This window comes from Hypomesus nipponensis, chromosome 3, assembly GCF_054491055.1.
Source record: "Hypomesus nipponensis isolate SF chromosome 3, ASM5449105v1, whole genome shotgun sequence".
Lineage (NCBI taxonomy): Eukaryota > Metazoa > Chordata > Actinopteri > Osmeriformes > Osmeridae > Hypomesus > Hypomesus nipponensis.
The window spans coordinates 6,072,511-6,095,546 of NC_140363.1; the positions used below are offsets into that span (position 1 = coordinate 6,072,511).

General features: G+C 48.5%; 1 protein-coding gene across 1 annotated transcript; it reads right to left on the reverse strand.

The window, feature by feature from the left end:
• Window positions 1-9,752: 9,752 nt before the first annotated feature.
• Window positions 9,753-11,655, reverse strand: foxi2 (forkhead box I2). The gene is made up of 2 exons (XM_084683346.1): window positions 11,070-11,655; window positions 9,753-10,466 (listed from the first exon to the last, which is right to left on the reverse strand). The coding sequence occupies exons 1-2, from the start codon at window positions 11,653-11,655 to the stop codon at window positions 9,931-9,933; spliced, it is 1,122 nt and encodes a 373-aa protein (XP_084539472.1). The 3' UTR covers window positions 9,753-9,930.
• Between the last annotated feature and the right edge of the window lie 11,381 nt (window positions 11,656-23,036).

The following is a 23,036-nucleotide window of genomic DNA, read 5'->3' on the forward strand; positions in this document are numbered from 1 at the left end:
CACATTCCCAGAGCAGCTCAGGGGACTGCTCCAAGGGCGCTTACGGTGCGTTCACACTGCAGCGGGGCGGGCAGAGCGGAGCGTCGGCTTCCAATTCATTTTCAATGAAACCAGGCGTTGACGCTCGCGTGGGGCATTGTGGGAAGGCGAGCGGGGCGCCGACGCTCGCGTAGGGCATTGTGGGAAGGCGAGCGGGGCGTCGAATGTTGGATTTCCTCAACTTTATGTAAATGAGGAGCGTGAAAACGCTAGCGTTGGCCAATCCGGTTGGTTTCTTGTTTCTTGTAACGTAGCAACTGTTGGTCATGGTAAACATTTCTAGGTTTGACAATTTCAAGATGGAAGAGCAACTCATCGTATGTGTGTCTACACACTCAGTCTTGTTTTATACGCCTCTGTACGATTAAAGAGAAGTTGTAAAAATGTATAACTGGCGCAGGGTTGCCGAGGTTATCGGTGTCCCTGGTGTGTTCAATTCAGTCTTATCACTTTAGCTAGCTACAGTACGTAACCTAGCTCTAACTTTCTTCTGTGCTAGCTGCATACTGTACTAGTCTAGCTACAGTAGTCTAGTTTACCCGGCACACGATTGACATTCAACGTTGAAATGCTGGTTGGCAGTCACTCGCTAGCCATACAGTAAATGTGTAGTGGCCATAACCTAGCAAATGTTACTGGAAAAAATGTTTGAAGTGCTGTACAGTACTGTAGTCTATAGCCTAGTTGACAAGATCATGCAACATCTAGTCAGCGAATCTGATTCCTTGCATCATGCCGTGTAAAAGCTATATTTTGATTGAGACAGGAGCACCTATATATCAATAATGATCGATATTGTAAATACATGAACCCAAGTCTGCACACTTGTCCATGACACCGTTTTACACAAACTACAACAGTGACCTTAGAGAACTACAACTCTGTATTTACTTTTTGTGAGCGTGGTGCACTGTGGGAAGGACAGCGGTGCAGAGCGTTAAAAAAGAGCGTTAAAAAACGCTGCAGTGTGAACGCACAGTCACACTGGGGCACGCTGTCCTCTGTCCTCCTCCATCTTCTCCCCTTTCCTTCTCGCTCGTCTCCCCTTTGTTCCTTCTCTCTCCTTGTCTCTCCAGCTCTCTCCTCATCCCTCTCCTCATCCCTCTCTCCTCCTCCTTCCTCCCTCTCTCTCTCTCCTCCTCTCTCCTCCTCCCCCTCTTTGTCCCTGGCCCCTCTCCAGAGCTAGATCTTGGTCTGTGAGTCCCTCCCCTCCAGATGTGCCTGTGTCCAGGGTCTGTCTGGTCCAATCAGCCGTCATGACCACTGGTTGAGCAGAGGCTCTGGGGTTGTCCATGTGTGTGCGCTGATCCCAGAGTGATGTGGGTGAGCACCTAATGCCCAGTGATGGGGAACCCCCAAACCCCCCCCCCCCCCCCGCCCACCCCCCCCCCTCCACCCCCCGTCCCCCCTCGCCCACCACGGTTCCACCTCCCTCCACCCCCCCCTCATTTGGTGAGATGGGCTTTCCTGGAAGCAGGCTGTCAGGTCTGATGCTCCCTCCCTCCACTCCCCCTCATGGCCATGCAGGCTGATTCCGCCCTCTGGGTGAACCTGCCCTGGGACCCTGAGCTTCAAGCTGCCTGGATTAAAGACAACAGCCCTGGATGTGGGGCAAGCGCCGCAGAACCGACCCTTAATGAGTGTCTCTATCTGGGGCCCAGGCTGTCTTGATGGGCCTTATGTGGATGGAATACGCTACGGAAGGGGTAGGAGGGGGGGGAGGGGGGATGAAAGGGGGGCTGGGGAGAGAAGAGACGGGAGGGACAGGGTGGGGGAAAGGGAGAGGAAAGATGGGAGGGAGGGAGGGAGACGGGAAGCGAGAGGCAGGAGGGGGAGAGAAGAAAAGAGAGACAGGAGGGGGAGCAGGGAGTGGGGAGAGGAAAGACAGGAGGGGAGCAATGGGGGGGGTTGATTGTATTGAAATTTCCGGATGTGGAAATCATTTGACAATAGTTGTCATTACATGGTTTAACACACACAAGACATTTAACGTTCTGAACCTTGAACTAACACTAAAAGTAGGGTATGCTTTGTGTTGGGTGTGGTTTCTAGAAAGGGGGAGAGAGAAGACAGGAAGCAAGAGACGGGGAGAGAGCAGAGAGGAAGAGAAGAAGAGAGAGAGCAGAGAGGAAGAGAGGAGGAGAGAGAGCAGAGAGGAAGTAAGTAGGAGAGAGAGAGCAAAGAGGAAGAGCGGAGGAGAGAGAAGGAGAGGAGGAGAGGAGGAGAGAGGAGAGGAGGAGAGGAGGAGAGAGAAGAAAGGATGTGAGCTGGGTGTTATGTGGTGGAAGGTGAGGGGGAGGCAGACATCCCTGGCTGTCCCCCTCCCCCACAGTGCAAGCACCCCCCAGACCCCCCACCTCATGCACCTGTTCCCCAGCCCTGTTCCAGCCTGCCCTCTGCTCTCTGCAGCATTCCTGTCAGGATGGAGCTATCTCTCTCTCTCTCTCTCGCTCTCTCTCTCTCTCTCTCTCTCTGTCTCTCTCTCTCTCCCTCTCTCTCTCTCTCTCTCTCTCTCTCTCTCTCTCTCTCTCTCTGTCTCTCTTTCTCTCTCTCTCTCTCTCTCTCTCTCTCTCTCTCTCTCTCTCTCTCACACACACACACACACACACATACACATACATACCTACACCCACATTTACACACACACACACACACACACATTTACACACACACACACACACACATTTACACACACACATTTACACACACAGACACACACACACACACAAACACACACACACACACACACATGCATAACTCTCTGGGGATTTACAGTATTGTTGTTTGGAACAGTGATCATCAGTGGTTTGTGTACTAAGACGCACAAATCAATCCTAAAATCCACTCCTGACCCCCTCCCCCCCCCACACACACACACTTCCACCCCCACCGCGCAACTCTCATAGATTGACGTAGAGAGGCGGGCATGTAGCCTATAATGTTCCCACCATGAAACTCGGGTCTGTCTGCCAGGCTGCCAGGCTGCCAGGCCGTGTGCAGGTACTCCCCAGACAGCCTTCCCCAGCCGTGCCTCACTCTTGTCTGTCCCAACACGCACACACAGGGATCCACTCTCCCTCCACCGTCCCAGCATGCGTTGTAGTGCTCTTTCGCACGTCATTCCCACACGTTCGGAGGGTTTGCTGCTCCGGAGTCAGTTTCCGTTTTTTGCGCGTCGTGTTTGTTATTTTCCGAAGGACTGTTTCGGCAGCAAGGCGGGCCTGAGAACAGCTGCCCCTCTGTTTCTCAAAAGCACAAAGTCATATTTATCCCAAGCGACATCACTGAGAGAAAGGTGTTTCAGTTTGTTTTGTGATTCTTAGGGGGTGGTGGGATTGAGTTCACCTCTCCTTGATTCTCCCGGCCCGCCCCCCCGCCCCTGCCCCCTCGGGGTGTCCTGGGACTGGGGTCCAGCACAATAGTAGCCTGTACTCCCCAGTCCCACCCAGCACAATGAGCTGTCCATGCTGATTAGCAGGGCGCGACGTGGCCCTGCAGTGGCGGGGCTAATAGCTTATTACACAGCGCAAGTGACAGGGTGATCTGGAGAGGTGCCAAGAGCAGCAGGCCCAATTAAAGAAGAACAGAGGAGGGGGGGGGGGTCTGAGCTGTGTGGAGGGAGAGGGGCGATGGCGGGGGATAGGCCGGGGGAGGGAGGGAGGGGGGCGAGCGTGGTGCTTTTCTCAACCATTCAGTTTAATTCCCACTCGGGGGTTGAACACTCTTCAGTTCTAACATGGGAGTACCCCCACAAGCCTTCCAACAGAACCCAAGCACCACAACATGCCCCAAACCAACTCTCAGTGACCCATCTCACACGCTGCGTGCTCGCTAGCCGAGTCCAGCGCTGGCTGCCTTGAATCACTGAAGGCCTGTTTGCCGACTGCCGTATCATGGCGAAATCTCAACATTTGAATGTATTGATTTTACACTCACCCTGTCTTCATAAACCCTTTGTGTGAATGAGGTGTCGTGTACGTTTAGTTCCCTGGCAAGGATTGGAGGATATGAGAGTAGGATTGGAGATTAGGATAGTACATGAGGATAGGAACCAGAATAGGAGATGAGAATAGGAGATGAGGATAGGAACCGACAGAGACACAGACAGACAGAGAGACAGACAGACAGACAGACAGAGAGTGCTGTCCCGACAGACAGACAGACAGACAGACAGAGAGTGCTGTCCTGACAGACAGACAGACAGACAGACAGACAGACAGACAGTCAGACAGACAGACAGACAGACAGACAGAAAGACAGAGAGTGCTGTCCTGACAGACAGACAGACAGACAGACAGAGAGTGCTGTCCTGACAGACAGACAGACAGACAGACAGACAGACAGAGAGTGCTGTCCCGACAGACAGACAGACAGACAGACAGACAGACAGACAGACAGACAGACAGACAGACAGACAGACAGACAGACAGACAGACAGAGAGTGCTGTCCTGACAGACAGACAGACAGACAGACAGTCAGACAGACAGACAGAGAGTGCTGTGGAGAGCTCAGCAGGAGCACAGGTGGACACCACATGTCACCTCCGTATGACAGTTCCTCCAGGGGATCAGGAGTCAGGAAGGTGAATGCAGCATCTTCCATAAGACCAACACAAGGGGTTAATGTAATCCATTTCAGAGCAGTGGGCTTTCCTAGCCAGTCTCTCCCTGCCTCTCCGCCGGTCCGCAGAGTTTCCATTGTGGTCGGTGCAGGTGTGGGACATGCTTTGTTGGTCCTAATCCCCAGGCAGGGAGAGGCTGAGTGTGTTTGCCGTTCCTCTCCAGCAGGCCCCTGCCTGGCCACGGGCGCAGCCGCCACCCTGGAGACGCTCACAGGGTCCGACAGGCGGAAAAATAATGAACAACACCTCAACCTAGGGCTGACCTGGCTCCACATGAGGGGTAAACGAACCACTTCATTGAACCTCGCAGGATCAAAAAATACTGGAGACCACCCCTCCACCCTTCCACCCCACGACCCAGACCCCCAGATCCCCTCAACCCCAGACCACCAGACCCAGATCCCCTCTACCCCAGATCCCCTCTACCCCAGACCCCTCAACCCCAGACCCCTCTACCCCAGACCACCAGACCCAGATCCCCTCTACCCCAGACCACCAGACCCACATCTCCTCTACCCTCGACCCCTCTACCCCAGACCCCTCTACCCCAGACCCCTCTATCCCAGACCCCCAGGTCAAAGATCCCCTTAACCCCTAGACCCCAGTACCCCAGACCCCCAAACCAAAGATCCCCTCAACCCCAGACCCCAGATCAATGGCTCCACTGCACTCTTCTCTCAATTCATGACGTTCTTCATACCCTGTGTTCTCCTCTACTTCCATCTCTATTGTCCACATGTTCATGATGAGTTATAATCCTCAATCATAGATACTCAAAGTGGTCCATATTGAGTCTTTATGTTTCATAACTGGATTTTTCTTACTTGAGATGTGTTTCAAATTTTCCAGGGTGTGTTTCAAATTGTAAACTTGAGAGGGTAGGGTGTGCTTGCTTGCGTTGGTTGCAGGGGTCCGTATTAAAATTACATTTTACAACTGATATTTCTGTATATTTTATCAAAAAATGCATAGCCTACTTATTATTTATAAATATGACATAGATTTAAAAGCCAATTTTTTCTGCTCATTTACAACTCAATGTGGGCGTATCTAGCCCTATTTGGGGGGGGCTTGAACCTTAGACCAACAGATGCATCATACACCGCTATAGTATGTGTTGCCCGGGCAACAGAGGCTAATGTCATGATGCTAATGCTTTGGTGAAATAGTAGACTACTGTTTCCGAAAGTAGATGTACTTCCTTAATAATATTACCTTATATTGTACATTACGCATCATAATTGTGTGTCATATCACAAAGTAAAATGAGCAAATAGTTATCACCCAGGCCTCTTTGCTTGTGGCGTTTCTGCAGCTGCCTTGCTGTAAAGAAGTTAGCCTAGCTATCTCCCAGAAGTTAACGAGCTGCTAAACTGATGTTCTGCTTGATGCAAGTTTTTGTGACGTTAGTGACGTTAGTGGCGTCAGTGACTGTGGCTAGCAAGTTAGCCACTGTTAGCTTCACTTTTCGCCACAAAGACTTAATTTCTACAAAACCGTGAAACGGAACGTAAATCCCAATACAAGCAACTCAATCGCTACCAAGACTAAACTTTTGACTCCTAGGTTGTCTATGTAGTCCAAATATTGACAATGTTTTAGGGGTGGGAAAATAAATAAATGATAATATATATGTGAGATAACAATGGTTGTGCCCTTGCCGAAGGCAAAGCACACCCAATAATACCTTTCTTGCAAATGTCAGAAAACTTCAAACAAAAGTCTTCCAATCTACACCCGTAAAGTGCTTGACAAAGCATTCATCCTTTGAAGTACGGAAGGGTAACATGGTAACTGACAATTTAAAACTGAGTATGAGGTCGTAGAGATTGTTATTTTTTCAGTCAGTGGATTACAATTTTTAAAAATATTATCAATATATAATATACTGTAAATACAATCAAATGAAGACGTTTAAACAGCCACCAAAATACCATGCAGTTCTCTGTGTGAGAAAGCACAGAGATGTCTGATCGGACACCATAGACATGTCAGATCTTCATGTGAAAATAGTAGAGTGAAACTATTCTGCATCATAAGATTAAATGTGTGACCCGTTTGGGGGTAAGGGGTTAGGATGAGTGAGAGGTTTAAGGAATAGGAGAGTGAGGATGTGAAGGGGTTAGGCTCCAAATTGGTTATTCCAGGATATCTTGAGTGGGGGGGGGAGAGTTTATTCATGAATAAACTCCTGGCAGCGAGGGGCTGCGAGGTTCTTCTTGACTGAACTTGGGTACAGTTGATGAAACACCAGTCGTTGTGACAAGCTCTGCAGATGGCACCTGCCTCCTCCCTCTGCAAGCCCCGTCATGACCCCCGGGCCAGAACTGGGTCGTCAGATTGTTGTGTAGATTAGTAGTTTTCCTCTTGTGACACAAAGGCCAGTGTGACAGAGCGACCTACAGGCCCCTTCCAGATGGAGAACCATCAAGGGTAAAAAGAACAGAGAGTCTCTCAATGTGCTAATTGATCCATTTTCAGATCAATGGATTCCGGTGTTCATGCTAATTAGGACACAATGGTGTGAATTTTATGGAGTGCACAATTACTGGCTAAAAGTTGTAACTACCGAAGCTTAATTAAGCACTGGTCAGACAAGCTAAAGATATTGAGGAGAAAAAAATCAATTCATTATTTTTCAATGCAGGGAGAGGTTATAAAAACAAATAAAATAATAAATCACATTCACTGTTTTTTTTCTGAAGTAATTTCCATGCCTCGTGCTTTAGAGTGCAGATCACAGTGAAATACTGTAATGATAGGAATCACTGTGTTTTGTGCAAAACACCGTCAGGACCCCACGGAGAAGGGAACTATCTCATGGTAATAAAGACCCTGATTATACACAACCAAATTCTCCCATCGGTTTTACTAATCCACAACATGGGTGGCAAACATTTTGAAGACGAGGCAATCTCTAGTTGCATCTCCTCTGAAGGTTTGGCTTGGCTAGGATCTGGGCCACAGCATCTGAAGAGACCAGACAATGAGGAGGGATGAGCACGGTTGTCAGGGCCGTCCTATCACAGCTTCGTACACAGGGACAGACTGCAGGACAATACAACTATTGTTTCATTTTTTTTGTCACAAGACAGCTCTGTGTTTTCATCTTGAGACTTGGCCCTCCCCCAAAGTCTCCACCACTCAGCCATGGTTCTACTCTACCTTAAACCTTTACATCCTGTCACTAACCCTACTAGTATTCTACCTTAGACCTTTATATCCTGTCACAAACCCTACTAGTATTCTACCTTAGACCTTTACATCCTGTCACAAACCCTACTAGTATTCTACCATAGACCTTTACATCCTGTCACTAATCCTACTAGTATTCTACCTTAGACCTTTACATCCTGTCACTAACCCTACTAGTATTCTACCTTAGACCTTTACATCCTGTCACTAACCCTACTAGTATTCTACCTTAGACCTTTACATCCTGTCACTAACCCTACTAGTATTCTACCTTAGACCTTTACATCCTGTCACTAACCCTACTAGTATTCTACCTTAGACCTTTACATCCTGTCACTAACCCTACTAGTATTAAACCAGTTCTGTCTCCAGTCCTGTAACTAACCCAACTAGTATTCTACCTAGTCATGTGTCCAGTCCTGTCACTAACCCTACTATTATTCTACCTAGTCCTGTCTCCAGTCTGGTAACTAATCTTACTAGTATTCAACTAGTTCTGTCTCCAGTCCTGTAACTAACCCTACTAGTATTCTACCTTGTCGTGTCTCCAGTCCTGTCACTAACCCTACTATTATTCTAACTAGTCCTGTATCCAGTTCTGTAACTAGCACTATCCCTGGTCTGGTCTCTGGTTTTTACACGTCCCGTATTTTCAGGAAGACCCACCAGAGCTGAACACCAGAGGGTCCAGGGAGACCCCCCACCCTCTTCCGATTGAAGTAACATCAGAGCCGGGTCCACGGTGCTTGTCACTGACATAGTTCTACACACATCTCAACCAGCTTGATAAATCTGCTCCAGGTTTTGATCACCCTTGTAGCTTCTTTCTCTCTCAGAGGTACAGACAACTCCTTCTCTGAGGGTTGAGGTCAGTTGTAAGTGCTGATCTGTTGGCATCTCAATACATTGCTTGTAAAAAGGGTGCTACATATACAATTTGAATAATTATAATGTTATAATTTGGTTTGATATAGTTTACGGCAGTATTCTCTCAAGTCACAGCATTTGCATATACTTTGCATGACATGAAATGTCTACCTTGAAACAATTATTTTGACCTTACAAAATATATTTGCATATATTATTGTTTTTTTCAACACTAGGGAGTACAGAAAAATACATACTGTGCATTTTATTCTGAAAATAAAACAACTTCAAATACAGTAGAACCACATAGTTTATTAATTATGACAGACACATTTTATGTCGTATTTTATAAGATAAAACAATACAATTATAAATATACACAAAATGTGCAATGGTTGTCACATGAAACCCTAACATCTGTGATTGTCTTTATAAACGCTGTGCACATGATACTGGTGACCGTGCTAGACTGGGTGGCTCTCTTTACCACTGGGATATGTATGTTAATCTATGCAGAGAAAATGTTTGTTAGCATAAATAGCATAAATAGTTGCAAACTAATGTTTATAATTTACAAATGACAAAGATTTGTAAGTGCATTTACACACATTTGGACCTCAATGGTTTCAGTCAAAATGTTTTTATAATAAAGATAAAGCCAGAAAACCTATAAATCTAACAATGTTTTGATGTTTTAACAAAGCTCTTTGTTGGCAGTACGGTCTATGGAGTCAGGCAGGACCAGAGATTCCATCAACAAATATTCTTTCAAGATGAGTTTTAAATGTATTTCGAGACAGACAGTTGGGCCTCTGAATAGGTCAAACATGATTTTATAATTGTTTGAAAGATATTCCGCAGTGTTCTCTGAACAATCTGGACAGTTTGACAGTTGATGTCCAACTACTCTGTTATAGAGGGGTCTCCAACAACGAGTATCTGTCCAAAATCATTTGTATCACATAAAGCCTTTTTTTCACTGTAAAAAAACCAAACCCAAAAAAAAAAAAAAAAAACTTTCTTGTTGTATCAACAGTATTTTAGAAAATGATTTGTAGGAAACAATATTTGGTGCTTGGATGGACATCCAGTTTACTGAAAGCTTGTAAGCATTTGAGGTGGGTAATGAGAGTCACCTCTTTGTGGGGCCAGTCTGAGAGGATCAGGAGTCCTTCTCCACCGCCCCCAGACCTGGCCGCGTCCACACCTACACGTCCGTCCCGTCTCTGGGGTAAATCAAACTGTTCACGCTGAAACTGTTGTAGAAATGTCCGTTGAACTGTCCGCTCTGCCCCCCCCCAAACGTGTTGTAGTAGACTCCTCTGTTGAAGTGCAAGCTGTCCACATGCTCTGGGGGTGTGCTGTCCTGGCCGGGGCTGGCCTGGTAGGGGCTGAGGGCGGTAATGTTCCTGCTGGAGAGCTCGTTGACGAGCCCCAGGGAGCCCTGTCTGCTGGGGGCGGCCGAGCCCAGCGCAGACATGCTGCTGAAGAAGCTGTTGAAGCAGGGAGCCATCCCAGGGGGAGAGGAGCCCTTGTGTCCCTCGCTCACCCCCTCCATCTCTGGGGAGGGCGGCCCCTGCAGCTGGGGACTGTCCGAAGGCTTGATGCCGCCGGTCGAATGGCCGTCCTCCATCTTTGCTGCGCCGCCGCTCGAGTCTGACCGCCGTTTCCTCTTCCTGCGGAAGTTCCCGTTGTCAAACATCTTCTCACAGTTGGGGTCCAGCGTCCAGTAGTTGCCCTTTCCTTGAAGGGAGACATGGAAACAGTGAATGTTTCAAGAGTCGGAACTTACTGTATGTGCATCTCAGAGAATATTATATATAACATAAAAATGATGGCCAATGTCATTTTGATTTTTCAGTGTTTGTTCATGATGTTTTAGATATATATATATATATAAAAGATGTAACAATCTCTCATTGTTCATCGTCTTATTCTTTGTTGAAGTGATCAAGACTCTTCCAAGACTTTATGTCAAATCAAACTGGTTCTGAAATATTATAACTGAACCTCCAGCCAAGGCCTGACAACTCCATAGGAACCTAGAGCTCAGGCTCAGGTTCAAGCAGGAACCAAGTGACACTCTGCAATTATACCTGAGGCCAGTGTTTCAGCCATTTATCCCGTTCTAGTTTAGCTCAGGCACATATATAGTAATTGATCATTTTATCATGTATTCCCCTACAGCTCAAATCAGAAGGTGAAAAGTAACTTGCGCATGCGGATTTCAAAGAAAGTTTTCATAATAAAACACTTTTTAATTCGTTTTCCTATTCGTCCAAAGCTTCAACCACTTTTAGATTCAACCAACGTAGCAGCCGCTCATACGGCATTTCACAGGCCTACCTGGGTCGTCCTCGTCTCTTGGCATCTTTTTAAAGCAGTCGTTGAGAGAAAGGTTGTGCCGGATGGAGTTTTGCCACCCAGCCTTGCTCTTTTTATAGAAAGGGAAATTATCAGCGACGTATTGATAAATCTGACTCAGGGTCAGCTTCTTTTCATGTGCATTTTGTATAGCCATGGCGATGAGAGCGGAGTAGGAGTAAGGAGGACGCACCAGCTTCAACAATTCCTCCTGGCTTGCTATCGACAACCATCCTAAATCTGGCCCGGCAAATCCAGGTGAATTACTTAGAAATTGTCTCTGGGATCCGTATGACGGCGGAATGAAAGGTGCCGCATTGTTCCCGTGTAGGTAGGACGTTGAGGAGTTCACTCCGGGGCTGTTTAACCAGAGATATGGGTTGGCAGAGGAGGAGTAGTCTCCTAGGCCGTAGCCGGCAGGTCGCTGCGTGCTCTGGAGGCTCTGCTGGTGGTACATGCTGAAGTTGTCGCAGTATACAGCCATCTCTGGGGCCTCCTGCGCGCCCTTGGAGTGGAGAGAGCCTGCGGTGGGGGAGGTATGGTGCGCCTGCGGATCAATAGAGTGCATTATCCACACGGGGAAACGTCCAGAAGGGTGACACGCTCGCAACAGCAGCAACAAGCAACAAGTGCCAAGGAACAAAGTTAGAGTTTTAATTTTATGAGTCCAAACTTGACAGTCTCACACCCGGGAGGTTGATTTCTATCAGCCAATAAACAGACACGCACTAAGAGGAGGTGTGGTCATAACCAAACTTCATTCACGCTCACACTGCGGGACTTTTCCCCAGGGATGTGAGAAATAGACCAGGCACCGCATGTAATAGTTTTGATAAACTATTAGTCAAGTCATTGGTCAATAGCTTACATTATTAAAACTTCTGCAGTTTAAAAACATATTTACAGCGTTATTGTCATGCAATTTAAATGCGTGATCAAATGCAGTTTAAACATGTGCTCAAAAAATATATACTTCCGAGATTTTGCAACAGCCTACTTGTACATGTATGTATGCCATTAGTGTAAAATGATGTTATCATAATTTGCAGGCTACAATATAATTCACCACAAAAGGACCACAATAATAGGCCTATCAACAAAAAAGATTGCAGGCCTAATAATAGCACATACTCTTTCACATCTGTCTTACTACCAGCCTACCTGCTCGTCTGATTTCATTAATTTATCCAAGCTTCTAATGTACACTTTTTTGGGTTTGGTCTTTTTGCATACATGTTTACACATCGCAATACACAGTATTTGCTTTTTTAAGATTGCAAGTAAGCCTCTTTGCATGAAGCTCGTGTGCATGAAGCCATCCAGTGTTCCGTTTTAGTTATGAAAAGTCAAACACCTTTTCAGCAATCATTTTACCGTGTGCAAAAAAATAAAATAAGGGCCTCCTAGATTATAAATAAATAAATAAATAATCGAATAAAAGAATGACCTCGTTCACATTTGTCACCAAAGTTTAGAACAAGTCGATACGTCTAATATCTTCCGATAATAAATGAGAGAAACTCGACAAGGCTACTCTTGGCGTCTTGTTGAAATTTGACATTGAAAAAACATTCTTTATGTCAAATCCCATATGAATCGCCCATTAAAAGTCTCCATTCAGAACCTTTGAACAGGTTTATTTTGACAGTGGCTGTGTCGATTGTCAACCCTGGTCCTCGGGCCTCCCTGTCCTGGATGTTTTAGATGTTTCCCTGCTCCAACACTCCTGAGTCTAATGAATGGTCTTTACCAGGTTTCTGCAGAGCTAGATTACCACTCAATCATCTGAATGAGGTGTGTTGGAGCAGGGAAACCACTCTAAAACATGCAGGACAGTCGGTCCTGAGGACCAAGGCAGAGAACCAGTGGTGTAGGCTAGGACTCCCAGCCCTACAGGACACCTACCACACACGTTGCCTAAGGAAAGCCGGCAGGATTCTAAGAGACTGTACCCACCCATCCTTCAGTCTCTTTACCCCGTTGCCTTCTGGGAGGCGTTACCGCAGCATCCGGTCGTGCACACGCAGACTGGACAACAGTTTCTACCCAAGGGCCATCAGGCTTCTGAACGGACACTGATATGGACATTGATTTATTGCACACTAGTCACTTATACACTGTCACTTTCAGCTACTGGTTGCACTATCAGTAACATTGCACTACTGTACCTCTCTGTACCTCACCACCAGGCTCCTATATGGTCATTGACATAGTCACTGATCTGCAATTTTGCACTATTGTACTGTACTCCACTTAGGTTAGTATAGGTTATAGGATTGAAATAGGTTTTATGTGCATTTAGGGTTAGTATATTGTATTATTTATTGTTATCTGTAATTTAGGAAGTTTTAGTATTAGGGTTAGTATAGTCCATTATGTATTGCTATCGGTATATTTACGAAGTTTCACTTATTTAAGCTCAGCATAGATGTAAATGATGTTCTGTGTACTTATATGTTATGTTATGCCAGGTGCTTGTGTTGTCTTGTCTTAAGAATTTCAGTGCCCAGTCTGACCTTGTGTTGTTCTGTGTTCCTGACAAATAAAAAACTTAAACTTGACTCATTTCACTCATCGCTTTAGAGGGCCTCGTTGAAACGAAGCAATCCCACAAGGCACCCTGTTTCTGATTGTGTCTCGTGACAGCAGGACAAGTAGACCTGTGCAAGTGTGTTGGGTGCTCATGTGTGGTGCCATAGCGCCACCACGTGGTTGCCTGCTCATGACAAAGGCATCGCCACCCGACCAACCGTAGTGTACAACATTAACCACATGGTGGCGCCAACACCACATATTCTTCTGTCTTATCCTGTACTGTCAATGGTCTCAATTTACTGCCGTGAAGGCTAAAGTAAAAATGCTCTCCAGTATATTCCCTTTATAATTTGAAGAACATATTCATATCCAATACATTTATATGTAGAGAAATGAATGAATTGAGTCCTTAAAATGTTTCTAATACAATTTACAAGACCTTAAATCTTCCTCCCAAATATCTGAGTCTTGGGATGGAAGAAGGAAGAGGACATCGTTAAGCAGGACTGCTGGGCTAGAATGATCCCGAGATCGATGGGCTGGGGATTAGGGTTCGAACTAGCCCTAGATAGCTGGGTTCGGCCTAGAACGAGTCCTAGAAAAGCCATGGTCTTATCTGACTCTGGCCTCCCGTTGTCTCCAGCCCTCAGGGGGAGCGTCGACAGCCCGAGGAGTCTCTCAGTCTGACTATAATTCTTTAATATGAGGGCTGGCTGGAACAGTAATCCGGCCCTCCATCTTGTACGGCCTGGTTCTGGTTCTGCAGCGGGGTCAGAGAGAGAAAAGCCTCTCGCTGCACAGAAACATCTCCACAGACTGGAACGAAACATTCAGAAGGGATGAACGGATATTTCAGCGGTAGGTAAATAACGGGAGGTATTAAGTAGGCCGGCTTCTATGGGCATACCAATGATAATCATCCCTTTATTTATGGACTTTCTTCTCCATTCATGCACTTTAGAAGACAAACGTTGCGTTTGGATCCATCTCCCAGGGATTTCCTGACTCGGCGTGTGAAGCTCCAGTCTGGGAGCAGGCAGTGTCCTCGTCTACAGGGAGATCAAAACAAAGGGGATGGATTATTCATCTGAGGAACGAGAGATCCCTATCTGGTTCTGCTGCTTCTCACCCTCACCTTCACCCTCACCCTCGCCTGGCATCTGGTGTCACTCCGACTGTCACAACCTCGCTTTACTACCTGAGCATGCCCTCCCTCTGACAGCACACCTAGTGTGTGTGTGTGTGTGTGTGTGTGTGTAGGAAACAGAGTACAAAGGGGATATCCTTGAACCTTAATAGGACTTTGCCGCGGGTGTTTCTGTCTGTGAAATACAGAGAAAAGAGCACGGTAGGGGGGAGAGAGAGAGAGAGAGAGAGAGAGAGAGAGAGAGAGAGAGAGAGAGAGAGAGAGAGAGAGAGGGAAGGAAAGACAGAAAGACAGAGAGACAGAGAGACAGAGAGACAGAGAGACAGAGAGACAGAGAGACAGAGAGACAGAGAGACAGAGAGAGGGATTAGAAGGAAGGAGAGGGAGAAAGACTGAGAGGGAGAAAAGAAGGGATATCTCAGGTATTTTTCTTTAAAGCCTCCTTCAGGCAGAAATACAGGCAAGCAATTTCAAATGCTCAAATGAAATAAAACCTTGAAAAACCACAGAAGCGAGCATTGAAAAAAAAAACTCAGACGCCTGCTCGTGATGAAAAGTTCATGAAGAAGGCCTATGAAGGGAAGAGGAAACACAGAGACATGCCCTAAACAGTTTCTAACCTGGTGACACGCAGGCAATCAGACTTACGTCACATCATGCACGTGCTGCGTATTCTGTGGTCAAGACACACTCACGCACACATAGACACAGCCTCCACACACACACACACACACACACACACACACACACACACACACACACACACACACAAAGAGGTATACACTTAAACACTTCACACACAGGGAAAACTTGTCTGTTGCCATTTCTTAGGTGGTGTGGTTGTGTGGCAGGGTGTGTGTGAAAGAAGAGGCTGATTTACTGCCGAGACAGTTTGTCCCAGACACACGCAGAGCCATTCAACCTGGGACGGTTTTAGATACATATTTACACCAGCCCTCTGAAAGCAGCTATGTTTGACTGGATGCTTTATGCAGGAAATACACACATGTACAAACACACACACACTCATAAACATACACAACACACACATACCTACACACACACCTACCTACACACACACACACACACACAAACATATAATGCCTTTATCCAAGCCACCACTGAAGCTGTATGACAGGGCAGCCTGGGCAAGGAGGGGGGCAAGGCGGCCAGGGGGGCAGCAGAGGAGTGGAGAGGGAGGCAAAGAGGAAAGAGGGGGGCCAGGTTGGCAGGGGGGGGGGGGGGAGCAGTGTGAGGGGTGCCAGGGGCAGCTGTGCCATGGAAAATAAGATGGACAGCATTTGCCACAGGCATTTCCCAAGAAGCTATGACATGGTTCTCCTCTTCTGTTCTCCTCGGAACATGGTTCTGATCCTCTGTTCTATTCAGAACATGGTTCTCTTCAGAACATGGTTCTCTTCAGAACATGGTTCTCTGCGCTGCATACACATGCAAGTAAAATTAGGAGTGGACAGGGAATGATTTGCCAAATGACTCATTAAATTGTTTTAAAAACATTAAAGCCAGCTGGAACTGCATTAGAATCCTGCTACAAAGACGACATTGAGCCTGGCTGTTGTGTACTCCGGCCATTGTTGTGTTTACAATTGTGTATGGGTAATCACATTCTAAACAAGCCCTGTTATTCTCTCCCTGACTTCCCTGCCTAATGGCTTTTTCACTAACGACTTAGTTTCTTTAGTGGCACAAACATCATTAACCCGGGGCATTGTTATTCTAATCTGCCTCCGTCAGTCTGGCTGGAGGTAGACACGAGCTGCAGCTAACACTTCCCTATTGTGGACCTGGAGCGGAGAGAGGGAGAGAAGGAGAGAGAGAGAGACAGAGAGAGACAGAGAGAGAGAGAGAAAGAGACAGAGAGAGAGACAGAGAGAGAGAGAGAGAGAGAGAGAGAGAGAGAGAGAGAGAGAGAGAGAGAGAGAGAGAGAGAGAGAGGGAGAGAGAGAGAGAGAGAGAGAGAGAGAGAGAGAGAGAGGGAGAGAGAGAGAGAGAGAGAGAGAGGGAGAGAGACACAGAGAGAGAGAGAGACAGAGAGAGAGGGAGAGAGGGAGAGAGGGAGAGAGAGAGAGAGAGAGAGAGAGAGAGGAGAGAGAGAGAGGGAGAGAGAGAGAGAGAGAGAGAGAGAGAGAGAGAGAGAGAGAGAGAGAGAGAGAGAGAGAGAGAGAGAGAGAGAGAGAGGGAGGGAGGGAGGGTGAAGAAGGGGTGGGGAGGGTCCCAGGGAAGCAGTGGGGAGGGTGGTGCTGCCACCTGAAGGGGGGGTATGGCTGCCCAAAGGACCTGGCAAAGAGGGAGCTGCCCCTGCAGCTCTCCCCCACCCTTTCACCCTCCCTCCCTAACTGTGCCCCCCTCCACGCACCCTCACACAGACAAAGCCCCACACAGGGCAAACAAAGTTGCAGTATTTGTTGACTTCTCTGGCTCAACGTTGGAGCTGGTTTGGTGCTTAGAGGCTGCAGAAGTGTGTGTTGTGAAGAGAGAGGAGGAGGACAGGAGGAGGGAAGAGAAGGGAGGAAAAGGTGGTGAAGTGAACAAAGGAGGAGGAGGAAAGAAGACAGTTAGAGGAGGGAGGAGAGGAGGAGGTGGGAGGAGTGAGGAGAGGAGGAGGAAGGAGGGAGGAAGTAGGAGGGAGGTAAAGGACAGAGGAGGAGGGCTGCTGTACAGTCCACAGGAGGTAACCTCTGCCATCTCGTTCTGAGCCAGGCAGGTGCTCAGACAAGCCTGAAAAAACACAACAATGAGGAGCTGTTAAATCTGCCCCCGTCCCCCTTCTCTCCCTTCCCCCCAGGCCCCCCTGGTCCCCTGTCCCCCTACCTCCCCCCCCCCCCCCCCCCCCCCCCCGGCCAAACTCCCTCAGAGCTGCAAACAGGAAGCCCTACATCATCTGAATGGGACTCTCGCTGGTGTGTCCAGCTCTCAACCACCCCCCCCCCACTCTTCCCTCCTCCCCGCTCTCTGTCTATCCTGTATTAATCTCATATTAGTCTCAGTCCTGGTCAGTACACAGTGTCTCAGAGCAGTCCCATGCTAGGAGCGAGACAGAGCCAGGGCCTGTTTGCTCAGTACAGAAAGGCCTTGCCACTCATCTGAGAGCGGCAGAGCATGCCTCGCAGGCTCTCTGGCACAGAATGAAAGAGGGGTTTCACAGCATATACAGCAAATACAACTGGTCACATCTTTTGTTTCAAAGGCATTGCCAAATGTCAATAAAATGAGTTTGATGCCCAGTTACCGCGGCAACTGGTCAGTGGTCGGCAGTTGGGGGAGGATGGGGGGCAGGTGGGGGGGGGTTGGTGGAGATTGGCGGAGGATGACGGGTGTTGGGTGAGGATATGGTTTTTTTGGGGGTGAGGTTGGGTGGGGTTGGAGGAGGGAGTGGGAGGCTGCGGGAGATAGGGTGAGGCTGGGGGCAGGGGGGTTGGGGGTATGTTGGAGGAGATTGACAGGCCCTTTGGTTCCCCCTCCAGACTTCCTGCCCTGGACCAGTTAGCCAAGACAGCCCCCCCCCCTCCTGCTCAGCCGGACTGATGCCCCCCCGGACTGATGCAGTCCAGCCTCCAGCTCCGGGTCACTACCACACAGCAGATGGACTGGGAACAACAACAAGCCTTTTTCATCCAACTCACATACTTCGTTGTTACCCCCTGGTTTCCTTGGTATTTAATTGCCTCGTAAACGCATATTGTGTTCAGAGTATAGATACATTTTAGGAGCAAAAGTATTTTATCCACTTTCACTTTCCAACTCTCACTGAATCAAACAGTCAACTGAGTTTTCATAGAATGATACTAGCTAGTGAGGGCCATTAATCAGTGTGTTACAGTAACAGGACTATAGTGTTAGCAGGACCAGTGTTAACAGGACCAGTGTTAGCAGGACCAGTGTTAGTAGGACCAGTGTTAACAGGACCAGTGTTAGCAGGACCAGTGTTAACAGGACCAGTGTAAGCAGGACCAGTGTTAGTAGGACCAGTGTTAACAGGACCAGTGTTAGTAGGACCAGTGTTAGCAGGACCAGTGTTAACAGGACCAGTGTTAGCAGGACCAGTGTTAGTAGGACCAGTGTTAACAGGACCAGTGTTAGCAGGACCAGTGTTAACAGGACCAGTGTTAGCAGGACCAGTGTTAGCAGGACCAGTGTTAGAAGGACCAGTGTTAGCAGGACCAGTGTTAGCAGGGCCAGTGTTAATCAGGACCAGTGTTAGTAGGACCAGTGTTAGCAGGACCAGTGTTAGCAGGACCAGTGTTAGAAGGACCAGTGTTAGCAGGACCAGTGTTAGCAGGGCCAGTGTTAGCAGGGCCAGTGTTAGCAGGACCAGTGTTAGCAGGACCAGTGTTAGTAGGACCAGTGTTAGAAGGACCAGTGTTAGCAGGACCAGTGTTAGCAGGGCCAGTGTTAGCAGGGCCAGTGTTAGCAGGGCCAGTGTTAGCAGGACCAGTGTTAGCAGGATTGTGGAGCTCTTCCTTGGCAAAGCCGTCTCTCCACAGAGCAGAGTCTCAGCCCTGCTGGGTGACACCCTGGGCAGCTCTCCCTCTCTGTCCCCCTCAGATGCACAGAAAGGCTGCTGTCTGGAGCAGAGCTGGTGGAGGGTGTGCTTTTGTTGGAGTGACGGATAGCCGGACTTGTTGACGGGGGTGAGATAGAGGAGGGGAGGGAGGACATGGGGGAGGACGGAGGAGGTGCGAGGGAGGACTTGGGGCCTCCCCTGCCAACCCAGACAGCTGGCCAGAGCCATGAATCTATCCCACACCACAATGCCCTGGTAGCTCACATCCCCCTCCGAGGAGGAGGGAGGGTGGAGGATGAGGGCGAGGGGGGTGGATGAGGAAGGAGGTGGGTGGGTGGGAGGAGAGGGGGCCCCCATTTTAATTGTCTCTTGTTTCCTGGAGACAGCATAGATGATGTGGTACAATAGGGCTCTGTTTGGGTTAGGGTTAGCCCTCCGGTAGGACTTTATCTCCCAGAAACACACATCTCTGCTCTGGATCACGAGAACTGTTGCGATTGAAGGTCACTGCACTCACCTCCCACATCCTCCACAGGTTCCACCTCCAGCTATCTAACACTTCCCTCTCTCATCCCCTCCACTTATTTCCCGAGGCCTCCATTACAACAGGCAATACTCTAATCTGTTATTTTGAGTTTTTCACAACACAAGCCGGATAAATAATTAAAAGCTTTGGGTGAAGACCTCATTCTGTTTACCAGAACACTGATGTAGATGTCCGATATTATCCTCTAACTGTCTTTGATCATCATCCGACACGGTGGAGAGAGAAGAGATGAGAAGAGGAGAGGGGAGGAGAGAAGAGGAGATGAGAGGAGAGAGGGGAGAGGAGAGGGGAGGAGAGAAGAGGAGATAAGAGGAGAGAGGGGAGAGGAGATGGGAGGAGAGAGGGGAGAGGAGAGGGGAGGAGAGAGGGGAGAGGAGAGGGGAGGAGAGAAGAGGAGATGAGAGGGGAGGAGAGAAGAGGAGATGAGAGGAGAGAGGGGAGAGGAGAGGGGAGGAGAGAAGAGGGAGAGAGAAATTAAAGTACGGAAAGGAAAGGACAGAGTTGAGAGAGAGAGAAGAGAGAGGAGGGGAAAGAGAGAGGAGGGTAGAGAGGAGAAGCGGAGGACATCCAAAGGGTTGTGCGGCTGAGATTCCCACCTACTGTAGGGCACGAACCTGTGGGTTCCCAGTTTTCAGCTCAGCCCCCCAGTTCCTGTAGCCCCAATCCACACACACAAATCCAGCCGGATGCGTAGCAGGACAGAAGAGCGATCTGAGAAGGACGCCCACCATCATCGCCTCGAAGAACTCCCCTCGCCCAACCCCACCACCTGTCCCCCCCCCCCCCCCCCCCCCAACAGCATGAAGCCCCCCAGGCCCTGTCCTCGGGGCTGTACTTCTCCATGACTACATTGTGTGCTTCAGAGTAAACACAGCACTGGTTGTCAGCCAGCTACCATCCTGCAGCATGCCGGAAACAAGCAATGTGCATGACGGCTATCTGGTTGACAGTATGCTGCAGGATGGTAGCTAGCTAACAATATGCAGCAGGCAGGATGATAGCTGGCAAACAACCAACGTTGTCGGCGGCTGAGCATAACAGGCCAGAACAGAGACCTTAGAAGTCCCTGTCTCCGTGTTCTTCAGTTCTCTTGTCCCCCGCCATCCCACCACCCTGTCCTCCCGTCACCCTGTACTCCTGCTACCCCCCCCCCCCCTCACACACACACACACACCGCCCCCCCCCCTCACACACACACACGCACACACACACACACACACACACACCGCCCCCAGCCTCACTGACACAGCTGACTGGTGTGTTCCAGACACCCCTCCTGCTCTGTCTCCCCTGTCCTCAACTCACAGGAAAGAATTAGAAATGATCCTTAGTCGTATTTTCTCCATGCCCTGAATTGTATAGATAATAATATAGATTTACTAGGCAGGAAGAGGGGGTTTGTGAGGCAGTGGAGAGGACGTGGATGTCCCCTCCAACCCCAAACAGAGTCTGGCCTGGGCACCAGTGGAGAGGGCTCCCTCCAGGAATAGCCTGGTTCTGGTCTAGCTCAGGGCCTTATAAAGTCAGGTAGAGAGGCCAGGCTGGCAGCAGGGGAACAAGCTGTCTGGGTGTCTCAAGGCTGAGTGTGGAGGTGAGACAGAGCAGACAGGCGATCCTCTCTCCTCTCAGGTCGTATCTCTCTCTACCCGCACACCGCTGACAGGAAACTGTGCACACCGCTGACAGGAAGCTGTCCGGATGCTAAATCACTGCTTGTCTCCGGTGCTTTACTGCCTCGTGTACCTTAAATGCTCGCACGATGAACAAAAGGAATTTATTACGAACTGTAGCGTGTACAAAGTGAGTGTAGTCCTGTGGGAGAGGCAGCAGGTGAGAATTGTCTTCTGCGGTTCTTCCCTCCTTCCGGGACTGATGCTGTGTCCTGTTGTTGTTCTGCAAGCCACTTCTCCTGCCTGAGGACCTTTTCTAACCTGGTGGAAGTTGCTGGCGGGCTTAGAGGCAGGGGGGCTGAGAAGCTGGGGGCCTGTGGTTACTAGGTAACCAGGGGTACAGGTGAGGTCACTGTTGGTAGAGTTCTATCATAGTGCTCTGACCACTTGGTGGTAAAAACAACTTTGACCACTGGGATCTCCCCCTCCTCCCATCCCACTGCTGTTTACTTATATTACTTATACTATCCTTATACTGGCAGTTACAAAGCACCATGTCCAGCTTACTGCTGTTGGGCTCATCGACTGTGTCTTGTGTTTGTTTGTCTGTGAGCAGAGAGGACCAGGAGGAGAGAACAACCTTCATCTTGGTCTGCGAGCGCTAATTACAGCTTTGTCAGAAAGCTAAACTGGGTGTTGACACTGGTAAATTACATTTTAATAGCACAGAGAGGTGCTTAGTGATTTTTAATCATTTGTGGCAGCGGTCTGTGTAATTCCGCTTCTTAATCAGATCTCGTTAGTGGGTCTCGTTAGTGCGCCTCGTTAGCGCCTCGTCAGTCTGTGATTAGTATTGATCACCAGTCCCCTTGCTCCAGAGCTTCTGCTTAACTAAGGGATGAACTGAGAGAAAGAACACTAGAATGTACAACCACAACCATCCCACACAGATACCCTGTCCCCATCCCTCACACACACACACACACACACACACACACACACACAGACACACACACACACACACACACACACACACACACACACACACACACACACACACACAGACACACTTATAACCATCCCTTACAGATACCCTGTCCCCATCCCTCACACACACACACACGCACACACACACACACACACACACACACGCACACACACACACACACACACACACTCATAACCATCCCTTACAGATACCCCCACCCACACACACACACACACACACACACTTGACACCTACAAACACACGCCTACAAACACACACTTACACGCACGCACACTTACACACACAGAGGTGAACACATGCACACACAAACATGAACACACACTTCACCTGATCGTGTACATGGTCATGCATGACAGCTCAGCACAGCTGTACTAATGCACCGCAAAACATTTATTGCCTCTAAAGTTGAGATTCTGTTCCAAAGTTAAATGTTTTGAATGGGAGGATTTTCCACCCATGAGTCTGTGATGTCAGGTTTCACCAGAGGGAAGTTCATAAATGATGCAGACGCTCTTATTCAAGGGAGAATATTAATGCTGTGTGGACGTGATGCTTCCTGGGTACTGACAGTCACTC